The sequence below is a fragment of the Somniosus microcephalus genome, chromosome 17 (genome assembly GCF_052327205.1).
Source record: "Somniosus microcephalus isolate GS21.2 chromosome 17, FLI_Smic_1.0, whole genome shotgun sequence".
Classification (NCBI taxonomy): Eukaryota; Metazoa; Chordata; class Chondrichthyes; order Squaliformes; family Somniosidae; genus Somniosus; species Somniosus microcephalus.
This window is the reverse complement of record NC_141003.1, coordinates 3,964,039-3,978,114: the sequence shown is the minus strand read 5'-3', so window position 1 is coordinate 3,978,114 and position 14,076 is coordinate 3,964,039. Positions and strand designations below refer to the sequence as shown.

Sequence of the window (14,076 nt, the reverse complement as noted above, 5' to 3'; positions counted from 1 at the left end):
CTTCCTGCATCTAATCTGTCTAGTCCTGTTAGAATTTTATAAGTTTCAATGAGATCCCCTCTCATTCTTCTAAACTCCAGCGAGTATAAGCCCAATTGACCCAATCTCTCCTCATACGTCAATCCTGCCATCCCAGGTATCAGCCTGGTGAATCTTCGCTGCACTCCCTCCATGGTAAGAACATCCTTCCTCAGATAAGGTGACCAAAACTGTACACAATACTCAAGGTGTGGTCTCATCAAGGCCCTGTACAACTGCAGCAAGACATCCTTGTTCCTGTACTCAAACCCTCTTGCTACGAAGGCCAACATACCATTTGCCTTCTTAACCGCCTGCTGCACCTGCATGCTTACCTTCAGCGACTGGTGCACAAGGACACCCAGGTCTCTTTGCACTTCTCCTTCTCCCAATCTATTGCCATTTAGATAATAATCTGCCTTCCTGTTTTTGCCACCAAAGTGGATAACCTCGCATTTATCCACATTATACTGCATCTGCCATGCTTCTGCCCAATCACCCAAACTGTCCAAATCATACTGGAGTTTCTCGGCATCCTCCTCACAGCACACACGCCCACCCAGCTTTGTGTCATAGAGTCATAGTCATAGAGTTTTACAGCACATAAAGAGGCCCTTCGGCCCATCGTGTCTGCGCCGTCCATCAATCCCTGTCCAGTCTAATCCCATTTTCCAGCATTTGGTCCATAGCCTTGTATGCAATGGCATTTCAAGTGCTCATCCAAATGCTTCTTGAATGTTGTGAGGGTTCCTGCCTCCACCGCCCTTTCAGGCAGAGAGTTCCAGATTCCAACCACCCTCTGGGTGAAAAAGTTCCTCCTCAAATCCCCTCTAAATCTCCTGCCCCTTACCTTGAATCTCTGCCCCCTTGTTATTGACCCTCCTACTAAGGGGAAAAGTTCCTCTTTATCTACCCTATCTATGCCCCTCATCATTTTGTACACCTCAATCAGGTCCCCCCTCAGCCTTCTTTGCTCCAATGAAAAAAACCCCAGCCTGTTTAGTCTTTCTTCATAGCTGAGGCGCTCCATCCCAGGTAACATCCTGGTGAATCTTCTCTGCACCCTCTCTAAAGCAATCACATCCTTCCTATAGTGAGGCGACCAGAACTGCACACAGTACTCCAGCTGTGGCCTCACCAGCGTTTTGTACAGCTCCATCATAACCTCCCTGCTCTTATATTCTATGCCTCGGCTAATGAAGGCAAGTATCCCATATGCCTTTTTAACCACCTTATCTACCTGTTCCGCTGCCTTCAGGGATCTATGTACATGCACACCAAGGTCCCTCTGACCCTCTGTACTTCCTAGGGTCCTACCACTCATTGTGTACTCCCTTGCCTTATTTGTCCGTCCAAAATGCATCACCTCGCACTTTTCAGGGTTAAATTCCATTTGCCACTTTTCCGCCCATCTGACCAACTCGTTTATATCTTCCTGTAGCCTGAGGCTTTCCTCCTCACAATTTACCACCCCACCAATTTTCGTGTCATCTGCGAACTTACTGATCATACCTTTTACATTCTCATCCAAATCATTTATGTAGATCACAAACAGCAAGGGACCCAGCACCGATCCCTGAGGTACCCCACTAGACACAGGCTTCCAGTCACAAAAGCAACCTTCGACCATCACCCTCTGCCTCCTGCCACTCAGCCAGTTTAGGATCCAACGCGCCAAGGCACCCTGGATCCCATGGGCTCTTACCTTCTTGACCAGTCTCCTATGCGGGACTTTGTCAAAAGCTTTACTGAAGTCCATGTAAACCACATCCACAGCATTTCCCTCATCCACACACCTAGTCACCCCCTCGAAAAATTCAATCAGATTTGTCAGACATGATTTACCCTTGACAAAGCCATGCTGACTATCCCCGATTAATCCTTGCCTCTCCAAGTGGAGACTAATTTTGTCCCTCAGAATTTTTTCCAATAATTTCCCTACCACAGATGTTAGGCTCACTGGCCTGTAATTCCCAGGTTTATCCCTGCTACCCTTCTTGAATAATGGTACTACGTTAGCTGTTCTCCAGTCCTCTGGTACATCCCCTGTGGCCAGAGAGGTTCTGAAAATTTGTGTCAGAGCCCCTGCAATCTCCTCCCTTGCCTCACACAACAGCCTGGGATACATCTCGTCCGGGCCTGGGGATTTATCCACTTTTTGGCCTGCTAAAACCGCTAGTACCTCCTCCCTCTCGATGCTAATATGTTCAAGTATGTCACAGTCCCCTTGCCCGATTTCTATGTCTACATCATCTTCCTCCATAGTACACACAGATTGCCACTTTGGTCCCTAATGGGCCCTACCCTTTCCCTGGTTATCCTCTTGCCCTTAATATACTTATAAAACATCTTAGGATTTTCCTTTATTTTGCTCGCCAGTGTTATTTCATGGCCCCTCCTCGCCCTCCTAATTTCTTTTTTAAGTACGCCCCTGCACTTTTTATACTCCTCTAGGGCTTCCTCCGTCTTTAGTCTTTTGTAACTGCCAAAAGCCCCCCTTTTTTTCCTAATGCATTTTTGTATATCCCTTGTCATCCAAGGTTCCCTTTGCTTGTTGGTCCCACCCTTGACCTTTACAGGAACATGTTGGCGTTGTACTCTCTCTATTTCCCCTCTGAAAGCCTCCCACTGCTTTGATGTGGATTTTCCTATAAGTAGCTGCTCCCAGTCCACTTTGGCCAGATCCTGCCTTATCATATTAAAATCGGCCATCCCCCAAGTCTGCAAACTTGGAGATATTACATCTAGTTCCCTCATCCAGATCATCATGAATATATATTGTGAACAGCTGGGGTCCAAGGACCGATCCCTGCGGTAGCCCACTAGTCACTGCCTGCCACTCGGAAAAAGACCCGTTTATTCCAACTCTTTGCTTTCTGTCCGCCAACCAGTTCTCTATCCAAGTCAATACCTTGCCCCCAATCCCATGTGCCTTAATTTTACACGCTAATCTCTTATGCGGGACCTTATTGACCTGAAACTTTAACTCTGTTTCGACCCTTCACCTTGACCAGTCACGCTGACCCTTCACCTTGTCCAGTCACGCTGACCCTACACCCGAAGACTACATCTCCCAGAGAGCAGTGCTCTCTCGCGCGTGCGCAGTGAGGGGCGGAGCTCCTGCCGGGGTCACGGGACCTGAAGATGGCGCTGGATCCGCACTCGGCCGGCTGGCAGTTCGACCGTTTCGATGACGGTTCTCAGAGTAAGTGAGGCCGGGCCCGCGGACAGCCCGTCTCCCGCATAATAAATCCCGCGTCTGCTGCTCCGTCAGTTCGCTGGGGAAGGAAACGCCGCCCAACGGACCCGACCCAGGCCCTCCCCTCCCCCCCCCCCCCAGTGCCCCCTCTCCCCTCCCCCCCCCCCAGTGCCCCCTCTCCCCTCCCCTCCCCTCCCAGTGCCCCCTCTCTCCCCCCCGTGCCCCCTCTCTTTTCCCCCCCCCCGTGCCCCCTCTCTCCCCTCCCCCCCCCCCCCCGTCCCCCCTAGTGCGCCCGTGGCCGCCCCCTCCCCCCCCCTCCACTGCCCCCTTCCCCCCCCCTAGTGGCCTCCCCCTCCCTAGTGGCCCCCATCCCCCCCAGTGGCCCCCTCTCTCTTCCCCCCCCCCCCCGTGCCCCCTCTCCCCTCCCCCCCCCCCGTGCCCCCTCTCGCCTCTCTTCCCCCCCCCCCCCGTGCCCCTCTCCCCTCTCCTCCCCCCCCCGTGCCCCCTCTCCCCTCTCCTCCCCCCCCCCCGTGCCCCCTCTCCCCTCTCCTCCCCCCCCCCCGTGCCCCCTCTCCCCTCTCCTCTCCCCCCCCCCCCCCGTGCCCCCTCTCCCCTCTCCTCTCCCCCCCCCCCCCCCCCCCCGTGCCCCCTCTCCCCTCTCCTCTCCCCCCCCCCCCCCCGTGCCCCCTCTTCCCCCCCCCCCCCGTGCCCCCTCTCCCCTCTCCTCCCCCCCCCCCCCGTGCCCCCTCTCCCCTCTCCTCCCCCCCCCCCCCCCTCCCTAGTGGCCCCATCCCCCCCAGTGGCCCCCCTCTCTTCTTTCCCCCCCCCCCCCCCCTAGTGGCCGTGGTCCCCCCATCCCCCACCAGTGGTCCCCCCATCCCCCCCCAGTGGTCCCCCCCTCCTTGGAAGTTTTGTGAACTGTGAGGAGGCTAGTGATGGACTTCAAGTGGGCATAGGCTGGTGGAATGGGCGGACACGTGGCAGATGAAATTTAACACAGAAAAGTGTGAAGTGATACATTTTGGTAGGAAGAACGAGGAGAGGAAATATAAACTAAAGGGTACAATCCTAAAGGGGGTGCATGAACAGAGAGACCTGGGGGTATATGTGCACAAATTGTTAAAGGTGGCAGGGCAGGTTGAGAAAGCGGTTAAAAAAGTATACGGGATCCTGGGCTTTATAAATAGAGGCACAGAGTACAAAAGCAAGCAAGTTATGATGAACCTTTATAAAACACTGGTTCGGCCTCAACTGGAGTATTGTGTGCAATTCTGGGCACCGCACTTTAGGAAGGATGTGAAGGCCTTAGAGAGGGTGCAGAAAAGACAAGAATGGCTCCAGGGATGAGGGACTTCAGTTACGTGGCTAGACTGGAGAAGCTGGGGGTGTTTTCCTTGGAGCAGAGAAGGTTGAGAGGAGATTTGATGGAGGTGTTCAAAATCATGAGAGGTCTAGATAGAGAGAAACTGTTCCCATTGGCAGAAGGGTCGAGAACCAGAGGACACAGATTTAAGGTGATTGACAGAAGAACCAAAGGCGACATGAGGGAAAACTTTTTTACGCAGCGAGTGGTGAGGATCTGGAATACACTGCCTGAAAGGGTGGTGGAGGCAGACTTGATCGTGGCTTTCAAAAGGGAATTGGATAAGTACCTGAAGGAAACTAATTTTCAGGGCTATGGGGAAAGGGTGGGGGAGTGGGACTAGCTGAAGTGCTCTTGCAGAGAGCTGGCATCGGCTCGACGGGCTGAATAGCCTCCTTCTGTGCTGTAACCATTCTACGATTCTATAACAATGGCTGCAGCAATTCCCTAATTTGTCACTTTACTGGAATGTAATGTGTTGACGGTGAAGTGCTTTTCGATGCTTTGCAGACGAGCAATTTAGCATTATATAAGGGCAGGCCTTTTTCAAACTTGCAGTCACTGTGTAAAAGTAAAGAAATGTGTGGTGCATCGGTGCCTCAGTAGACTGTGTTACAGAATGGGAGCAGGTGGGTTGTAAATGCAGTCTTTTGTCTGATTCTTGACTCTGCCTTCGAAGGGCAGTGTTAAACGAAGGCTGAATATTCCCCATTCTCCTGAAGATAAGACGGCAAATTGGTGAGCAAAAATCTTGCCGCTCTTCACTTACTATTGGCGGGCTGGAGCTGAAGCGATGAGGTTATCTGCCCACCCGTGGTTGGGTAAAGTGGAGCCCAAGTTTCCAAAGGGTAATGTGTGCATGTTTTTGAGGAGAAAGGATGGTGAAAGCTTTCTGCTGCTTTGGTGCCTTCTGGCTTTAGTTTGACTTGGAAAGGGTTAATGAGCCATTGCTGGAGTGTTTGAGCTGAAGTATCAAACTGCAGACAGCAAAGTATTGCACTCCTTCAAAACCTCTGCCTGTGTGTTTAGGAATCCATGCTGAAGTGCAGCTGAAGAATTACGGGAGATTTCTCGAGGAATACACCAATCAGTTGAAAGGAATTGAAGATGCATTGGATGACTCTGTTGGGGATGTCTGGGATTTTACTCTGGATCCGATAGCTCTTAAGGTATGTCTTCTGAATCTTGAATTTTAATGGGCCGGATTTTGCAGTCAGCAGCGTTCACTACGCTGACAGGTGAACACTGAGTTTATGCGGGCTTTTGAGTCAGCCTAACCTTGGTGGTGGGAAAATTATTGGAAAGAATTCTGAAGGACAGGATAAATCTTCATTTAGAGAGACATGGATTAATCAAGGATAGCACGGATTTGTTAAGGGAAGGTCGTGTCTGACAAACTTGATTGAATTTTTTGAGGAGGTAACAAGGAGGGTAGATGAGGGTAGTGCGTTTGATGTAGTGTATATGGACTTTAGCAAGGCTTTTGATAAGGTTCCACATGGCAGACTGGTCACGAAGTTAAAAGCCCATGGGATCCAGGGCAAAGTGTCAAGTTGGATTCAAAACTGGCTCGGAGGCAGGAAGCAGAGGGTAATGGTTGATGGGTGTTTTTGTGACTGGAAGGCTGTTTCCAGTGAGGTTCTACAGGGCTCAGTACTAGGTCCCTTGCTTTTTGTGGTCGTCGTCGTACGTGTCTTCATACTGTTCCCTTTGGGGAACTGTATGAAGTGGTAGAAGGACTTCCGGCAGCGATTAACGCTCCTTCCGTGACCGTAACCATCTTCGTACCAGCCATTAGGGTGGTTAGTCTTATGGTGGGAGGGTTTTACGGGCTCCCACAACCCATGCGAAGTGGGGGGGGTCACCCACACCCACGGACGCAAGTCTCCCGCTGGATGTCAACCCAGAATTTAGAGCCGGAGCTCCGACTCCACTTGCCGGGACTGTCTGGAGCGGGGTTCGAAACCCTACGCCTTCTGGCCCAGCGGCGGGGATGCTACCACTACACCAAAGGCCCACTCCTGCTTTTTGTGGTATATATCCATGATCTAGACATGAATATAGGGGGTATGATTAAGAAGTTTGTAGATGATACTAAAATCGGCTGTGTGGTTGATACTGAAGAAGGAAGCTGTAGACTGCAGGAAGATATCAATAAATTGGTCAGGTGGGCAGAACAGTGACAAATGGAATTCAATCCGGAGAAGTGTGAGGTAATGCATTTGGGGAGGGCTAACAAGGAAAGGGAATACACATTAAATGGTAGGACACTGAGTAGTGTAGAGGAACAAAGGGACCTTGGAGTGCATGTCCACAGATCCCTGAAGGTAGCAGGCCAGGTAGATAAGGTGGTTAAGAAGGCATACGGAATGCTTGCCTTTATTAGCTGTGGCATAGAATGCAAGAGCAGGGAGGTTATGCTTCAACTGTATAAAACACTAGTTAGGCCTCAGCTAGAGTACTGCGTGCAGTTCTGGTCACCACATTACAGGAAAGATGTGATTGCACTAGAGAGGGTACAGAGGAGATTTACAAGGATGTTGCCGGGAGTAGAGAATCTTAGCTATGAGGAAAGACTGGATAGGCTGGGTCTGTTTTCCTTGGAACAGAGGAGGCTGAGGGGAGACCTTATTGAGATGTATAAAATTATGAGGGGCCTAGATAAAGTGGATAGAAAGGACCTATTTCCCTTAGCAGAGGGGTCAAATACCAGGGGGCACAGATTTAAAGTAATTGGGGGAAGGTTTAGAGGGGATTTGAGGGGCAATTTCTTCACCCAGAGGGTTGTGGGGGTCTGGAACTCTCTGCCTGAAAGGGTGGTGGAGGCAGGAACCCTAACCACATTTAAAAAGTACTTGGATGTGCACTTGGGATGCTGTAACCTGCAGGGCTACGGACCAAGAGCTGGGACGTGGGATTAGGCTGGGTCGCTCTTTGTTGGCCGGCGCGGACACGATGGGCCGAAATGGCCTCCTTCCGTGCTGTAACTTTCTATGAAGATCTTGGCTGATCTTTGACCTCGACTCCATTTTCCCGCCTGATCCCCATATCCCTTGATTCCCCTAGAGTCCAATAATCTATCTATCTATCTCAGCCTGGAATATACCCAACGATTCAGCATCCACCGCCCTTTGGGGTAGAGAATTCCAAAGATTCACAACCCTCTGAGTGAAGAAATTCCTCCTCATCTCAGCCTTAAATGGTCGACCCCTTATCCTGAAACACTGCCCCATCGTTCTAGACACTCCAGCCAGGGGAAACAACCTCTCAGCATCTAACCTGTCAATCCCTCTCAGAATCTTATGTTTCAATGAGATCGCCTCTCATTCTCCTAAACTCCCGAGAGAACAGGCTCAGTCTCTCCTCAGGACAGCCCTCTTGTCCCACAAACCAGTCTAGTGAACCTTCGTTGCGCTGCCTCCAGGGCAAGTATATCCTTCTGTAAATAAGGAGTCCAAAACTGTGCCCAGTACTCCAGGTGTGGTCTCACCAAGGCCCTGTACAATTGTAGCAAGACTTCCTCACTCTTGCACTCCAACCCACTTGCAATAAAGGCCATGATGCCATTTGCCTTCCTAATTGCTCGCTGTACCTGCATGCTAACTCTGTGTTTCCTGTCCGAGGACACCTAAATCTCTCTGAGCACCAACATTTAATAGTTTCTCACCATTTAAAAAGATTCTGTTTTTCTATTCTTCCTACCAAAGTGAATAACCTCACATTTCCCCACATTATACTCCATCTGCCACCTTACTGCCCACTCACTTAACCTGTCTATATCCCTTTGCAGGCTCTTTGTGTTCTCCTCACAGCTTACTGTCCCACCTAGCTTTGTATCATCAGCAAACTTGGATATATTACACTCTGGCCCAGAAATTCGGGTCGGGGGCTTCCCGCGGGTGCAAGCCGCCGACCTGCACTTACCTAGCGCGCCGGCCATTGAGCTGTGGGCCCCATGGAATTCCGATCCGGGGCCTGGTCCAGCTGCCGGCGCGCAGTGCTTGCGTATCCCAGGGGCGCAGTTAGTTCGATGTGTCTCCTGGGATCACGTGGGCCATGGGCAGCCAATCGGAGCAGGGAATGCTCCATTCATAAGTCTGACCGGAAGCGCTGTCAATACTTATAAATACCACGGCCCCAAAATAGCACTATACCTTCAAATAAATTTTAAAAAACCCCACATTTTTTAAATAAACTGTAAATTACATGAAATAACTATTTTAAACAACAATTTAAATTTTTGAAGAATATAAAATTATTTTTTAACGGGGCTAAAAATAAACTTACCTTGCTTTAAAGTATTTAAAAATAATAAACCTGTGGAAAAAATGTTTTAACTTTAATTAATTCACCACTTACCTTGTAAAAAGCAGGCCTTACGCCTGCTTTTTACATTTCTAAATTCTGCAGACTTACCCTCACGGAAAAACCTGTTTAAAAAAAAAAAAAAAAAACCAAAAAAAAAACAAGTTCCACGTGCAGCCTCCCCTGCGCACGACCTCTGAACCTTTCGGAAGTGCCAGTTTCCCGCGCATGCGCAGTGTATGCAGGAAACCGGCACTTCCATCGGGCCTACGGGTGAATACCCTGTGCGTACTCACCCGTGGAGACCCGAAGTTCTGGGCCTCTGTCTCTTCATTGAAGTCATTAATATAGATTGTAACTAACTGAGGCCCAAGTACTGATCCTTGCGGCACCCTGCTAGTTACCTGAAAATGACCCGTTTAGCCCTACTCTCTTTGCCTGTGAACCAATCCTCTATTCATAACCCCCAACCAATGCTCCTGCTAATTTTTTTGGGTACGCGGCCCCATTAACGGGTTGCGCGTCCAATTCAGTTACTCGCGCATACGCGGTTATTTCAATTGGAAAGCTGTTGAATGGCTTGCGTGGGACCTCCAGATCACTGTGCGGCCATGCTGCTCAATGGGAACATTGCCCCAACCCCATGAGTCCTTATCTTGCCTAACAACCTTTTATGTGGTACTTTATCGAATGCCTTTTGGAAATCGGCATCCCTTGATACCCTTAGTATCCAAAAATCTATCGCTCTCTGTCTTGAATATACTCAACGACTGAGCCTCCACAGCCCTCTGGGGTAGAGAATTCCAAAGATTCACCACCCTCTGAGTGAAGGAATTTCTCCTCATCTCAGTCCTAAATGGCCGACCCCTTATTCTGAGACTGTGACCCCTGGTTCCAGACTCCCCAGCCAGGGGAAACAACCTCTCAGCATCCATCCTGTCGAGCCCTTTAAGAATTTTATATGTTGCAGTGAGATCACCTCTCATTCTTCGAATCTCTAGGAATATAGGCCTAGTCTACTCAATCTCTCCTCATAGGACAATCCCCCGATCCCAGGAATCAGCATAGTGAACCTTCGTTGCACTCCCTCTAAGGAAAGTATATCCTTCTTTAGGTAAAGAGACCAAAACTGTACGTAGTACCCCAGGTGTGGTCTCACCAGGGCCCTATATAATTGCAGTAAGACTTTACTCAAATCCTCTTGTAATAAAGGTGAACACACCATTTGCTTTCCTAATTGCTTGCTGTACCCGCATGTTCACTTTCAGTGATTCGTGTACAAGGATAACCCTTCCTTCCCTTAGTAATCTAGGATGGATCCCAGCTGGTGGCTTTTCTATTTTGAGCACTGCCAAACTTTTAAGTGCCTCTTATTCTATTTTTATCTTATCCAATATCACTACTGACTCCTCCATTACTGCTACATTAGCAGCAGCCTCTTAGAATCATAGAAAGTTACAGCACGGAAGGAGGCCATTCGGCCCATCGTGTCCGCGCCGGCCAACAAAGAGCTATCCAGCCTAATCCCACTTCCCAGCTCTTGGGCCGTAGCCCTGCAGGTTACAGCATCCCAAGTGCACATCCAAGTACTTTTTAAATGTGGTTAGGGTTTCTGCCTCTACCACCCTTTCAGGCAGTGAGTTCCAGACCCCCACCACCCTCTGCAGTGAAGACATTGCCCCTCTAAACTTTCCCCCAATTACTTTAAATCTGTGCCCCCTGTTTTTTGACCCCTCAATAAGGTCTCCCCACCCCCCCCCCCCCCCCAAACCTCCTCTGTTTCAAGGAAAACAAACCCAGCCTATCCAGTCTTTCCTCTCCAGTGAAGACAGATGCAAAGTACTCGTTCAGTACCTCAGCCATGCTATCTGCCTCAACAAGAAGATCTCCTTTTTGATTCCTAATTGGCCCCACCCCTTCATTGACTACCCTTTTAATTTTTATATGCCTATATAGGGTTGCGAAAGGGTGGAAAGTTTCCGGGAAATTTTCCACGGGAAGTTTAGCTTGGGAATTTTGCCCAAAAAAGCACATGCTAGCATAATATTTTTTTTTGTATTTTTTTTCCACAGGTCCTCTTAAAATTACTAACAGAGATGGAATCTTAATTATTAAGGAATTTCTTAATCAATATATGTTTATCTTCTTACTTGGCTTGTTTTAATAATTACAAGTTTTGTGTGTGACTGTGAACAAATGTGTCCTGATTGGTTGGATGAGTGATTAGCTCCCTCTATTTGTAATATTTGCATATCGAATTGTGATTGGCCTGCAGGCATCTGTAAGACTGCTATAGTTTTTTTAAGATCCAGGTTAGGGGTCCTGAGGGAAGTCATTTTGTTTTCTGCTGATGTTGTGATGATGCAGTAAGTAAATCAGACTTTATACCAAATAAACCAGTTACTTGTTGAACTCTGTTGTCCTTCAATTTAAAATATACAAAATAATACACTATTGGTGATGTAGCGTCGTGTGTGTACAGGTCATGCTTCCATCACATGGAGCATCAGCAAAAATGTATTCACCCTGTTGCAATCGTGCTGATCGACCGCAGTGCGACAGAGATGAATGCCCTTTATTTCTCTGCATAGAACAATGCCACGTTTACCGTCGGATGTGTGGAAGCATTTTACCCCAGGCATTAAAGATGGAAAGACTGTGTACGTGTGCAAACACTGTAGAAAGCCATATGTAAAGAATGCCACAAAGATGCAGCAGCATTTATCCAAATGCAACAACTTCACTCAAAGCTCACAGCAGTCAGCCCAGAGTTCCTCTGCTTCCATTCAAGAAGATGATGGTTCTCATTTCAGCATCAGGCTCCTTATCATCAACTCCTGGCCCACTTGGAAGGTTCTTTGATACAATGGATAACCATAGCCAGAAGAATGCAGATGAGTGCCTTGCTCGAGCTGTATATGCAACAGGCTCACCCCTCATGCTCACAGCCAGTGTGTACTGGAAGAGATTTTTCAATGTTATTCGCCCTGCATACTGTCCTCCCACCAGACATGCTTTGTCTACTTATTTGCTGGAGGCTGAGTATAACAGAGTCCAAGGAAAGCTCAAAGAAACGAAGGACAACAGACACACAGGCACATACATTGCTGATGAGCTGAAAGCGGTCATCAACGATCTTGGATCACAAAAGGTCTTTGCAGTAGTTACTGACAATGCTGCGAATATGAAGGCTGCTTGGGCTCAAGTGGAGGAGGCCTACCCTCATATTACGTCTATTGGGTGCGCAGCTCATGGGCTTAACCTGCTCCTCAAGGACATCATGGGTTTGAGAACCATGGAAGCACTGTACAAGAGAGCCAAGCAAGTTGTTAAGTATGTCAGGGGAAAACAGGTAGTTGCAGCAACCTACAACTCCAAGCAAATGACAAAGAACAAGAACACCACACTGAAGCTGCCCAACAACACTAGATGGGGTGGTGTTGTCATAATGTACAACAGCCTTCTGGAGGGTAAGGAGTCGCTGCAAGAAATGGCAATATCCCAGTCTGGGGATATGGAAACCACCATCAAGAAAACACTGCTGGATGATGTGTTTTGGGAGAAAGTGGTTAGCAGCCTTAAACTACTATCACCAGTAGCATCTGCAATTGCTCAGATTAAAGGAGATGACGCTGTCTTGTCAGATGTTCAGGCTTTTTACTGATTTAAAAGATCAAATCAGCATTGCCCTACCCACATCCCTGCTGCTCAAAGCAGAGGAGAAGGCAATTGTTCAATTCATACAGACGCGTCAAGAATTTTGTGTCAAGCCGATTCATGCTGCAGCATACATGCTGGACCCAAAGCATGTTGGGAGACCAATACTTTCTGGAGAACAGATCAACAGCGCTTAGTGTGATTTCTACCCCCTCTCACCATCTCAATCTGGATGTGGGCAAAGTTCTGGGAAGTCTGGCAAAGTTCTCTACCAAGCAAGGTCTTTGGAATGGGGATGGGATATGGGAATCATACAAGCATATCAGTGCACATACCTGGTGGAAGGGACTTTGTGCATCTGAGGCCCTGTCACCTATTGCATCGGTGATACTCCAAATCCCACCTTCATCAGCGGCCTCCGAACGAAACTGGTCACTTTTTGGGAATACGCATACAAAGGTGCGCAACAGGCTGACTAACGAGAGAGTGGAGAAACTGGTGGCTATCCGGGCGAACCTACAACTTATTGAGCCAGATACAGAAGTGTCCACCACACAGCTAGACACTGACACAGAGGAGGAAATGGACACGTCAGAGTCAGAGAATCAGGAGGAGCAATGAGGAGTAGAAGACTCAGAAGACTCATGAGTAGAAGACTCAAAGGGACAAAATAAGGACAAATTACAGGCTAAATAAGCTGACGCTCTTTTTATTTTATTTTAGATGGGTCTTTTTTGTGGGGGTTCAATAAAGTTCAAAATTATAACCTAAATAAAGTTTTGAAAGCCTGTTTTTATTTGTATGGAACAGTATGTCTATTTTGACAACAAAGATAATATAAGGGTCAGAGACAAAAACCATCAGTGTGCAAAAAAACTCAAAATTCCCGAAAATTCCCATGGAAAGTTTCCTCTTTTAAAAATTCCCAGAATTTTGCAACCCTATGCCTATAGAATACTTTTGGGTCTCCCTTTTATGTTAGTTGCTAATCTATTCTCATATACCCTCTCATTCTTCCCTTTTTCAGTCCTCTGAGCTTTCTGTATTCAGCGACTGTAGGATGAACCTGACATTCATCATAGCTTCATTTTCTGTTTAATTTTAATCTTTATATCTGTAGTCATCCAGAGATCTCTAGCTTTGGATGCCCTTCCTTTCCCCCTTGTGGAATGTGTCTAGTCTGTACCTGAACTACCTCCTCTTTGAAGGCCTGCCATTGCTGTTTTTCCATTTTACTGCTGATCTTTGATGCCAATCTGCCGGGGCCTGATTCCCTTTTAACTCCCTGAAATTGGCTCTCCTCCAGTTGAGTCACATTTGATCTTTCCTTGTCTATTTCCATAACGACTCTAACCCTGACTTAAGGTCTGAAGCTGGCATACATGGAAAGTGATGCTGATGTTCACTGGCAGAGGCACAGGACAGAGCTGGGATTATTGCAAGGGATACGATTTTTAAGTAAAGTTATTGATCAACTTGATTTTGTTATAGTTTCCTGAAGCTTTCTTGTGGTTAAGACTAAAATCTGGGATTG

At 48.1% G+C, this 14,076-nt stretch overlaps 1 protein-coding gene across 2 annotated transcripts in view; it reads left to right on the top strand.

The window, feature by feature from the left end:
• Nucleotides 1-3,117: 3,117 nt before the first annotated feature.
• Nucleotides 3,118-14,076, top strand: part of washc4 (WASH complex subunit 4) — a 78,022-nt gene continuing 67,063 nt past the window's right edge. For both annotated transcript variants that reach the window (XM_086009816.1, XM_086009815.1), the window contains exons 1-2: nucleotides 3,118-3,223; nucleotides 5,610-5,749. In XM_086009816.1, the coding sequence (XP_085865942.1) occupies nucleotides 3,163-3,223; nucleotides 5,610-5,749 (201 nt within the window). In that variant the 5' untranslated portion in view covers nucleotides 3,118-3,162. The remainder of the gene's footprint in view (nucleotides 3,224-5,609; nucleotides 5,750-14,076) is intronic.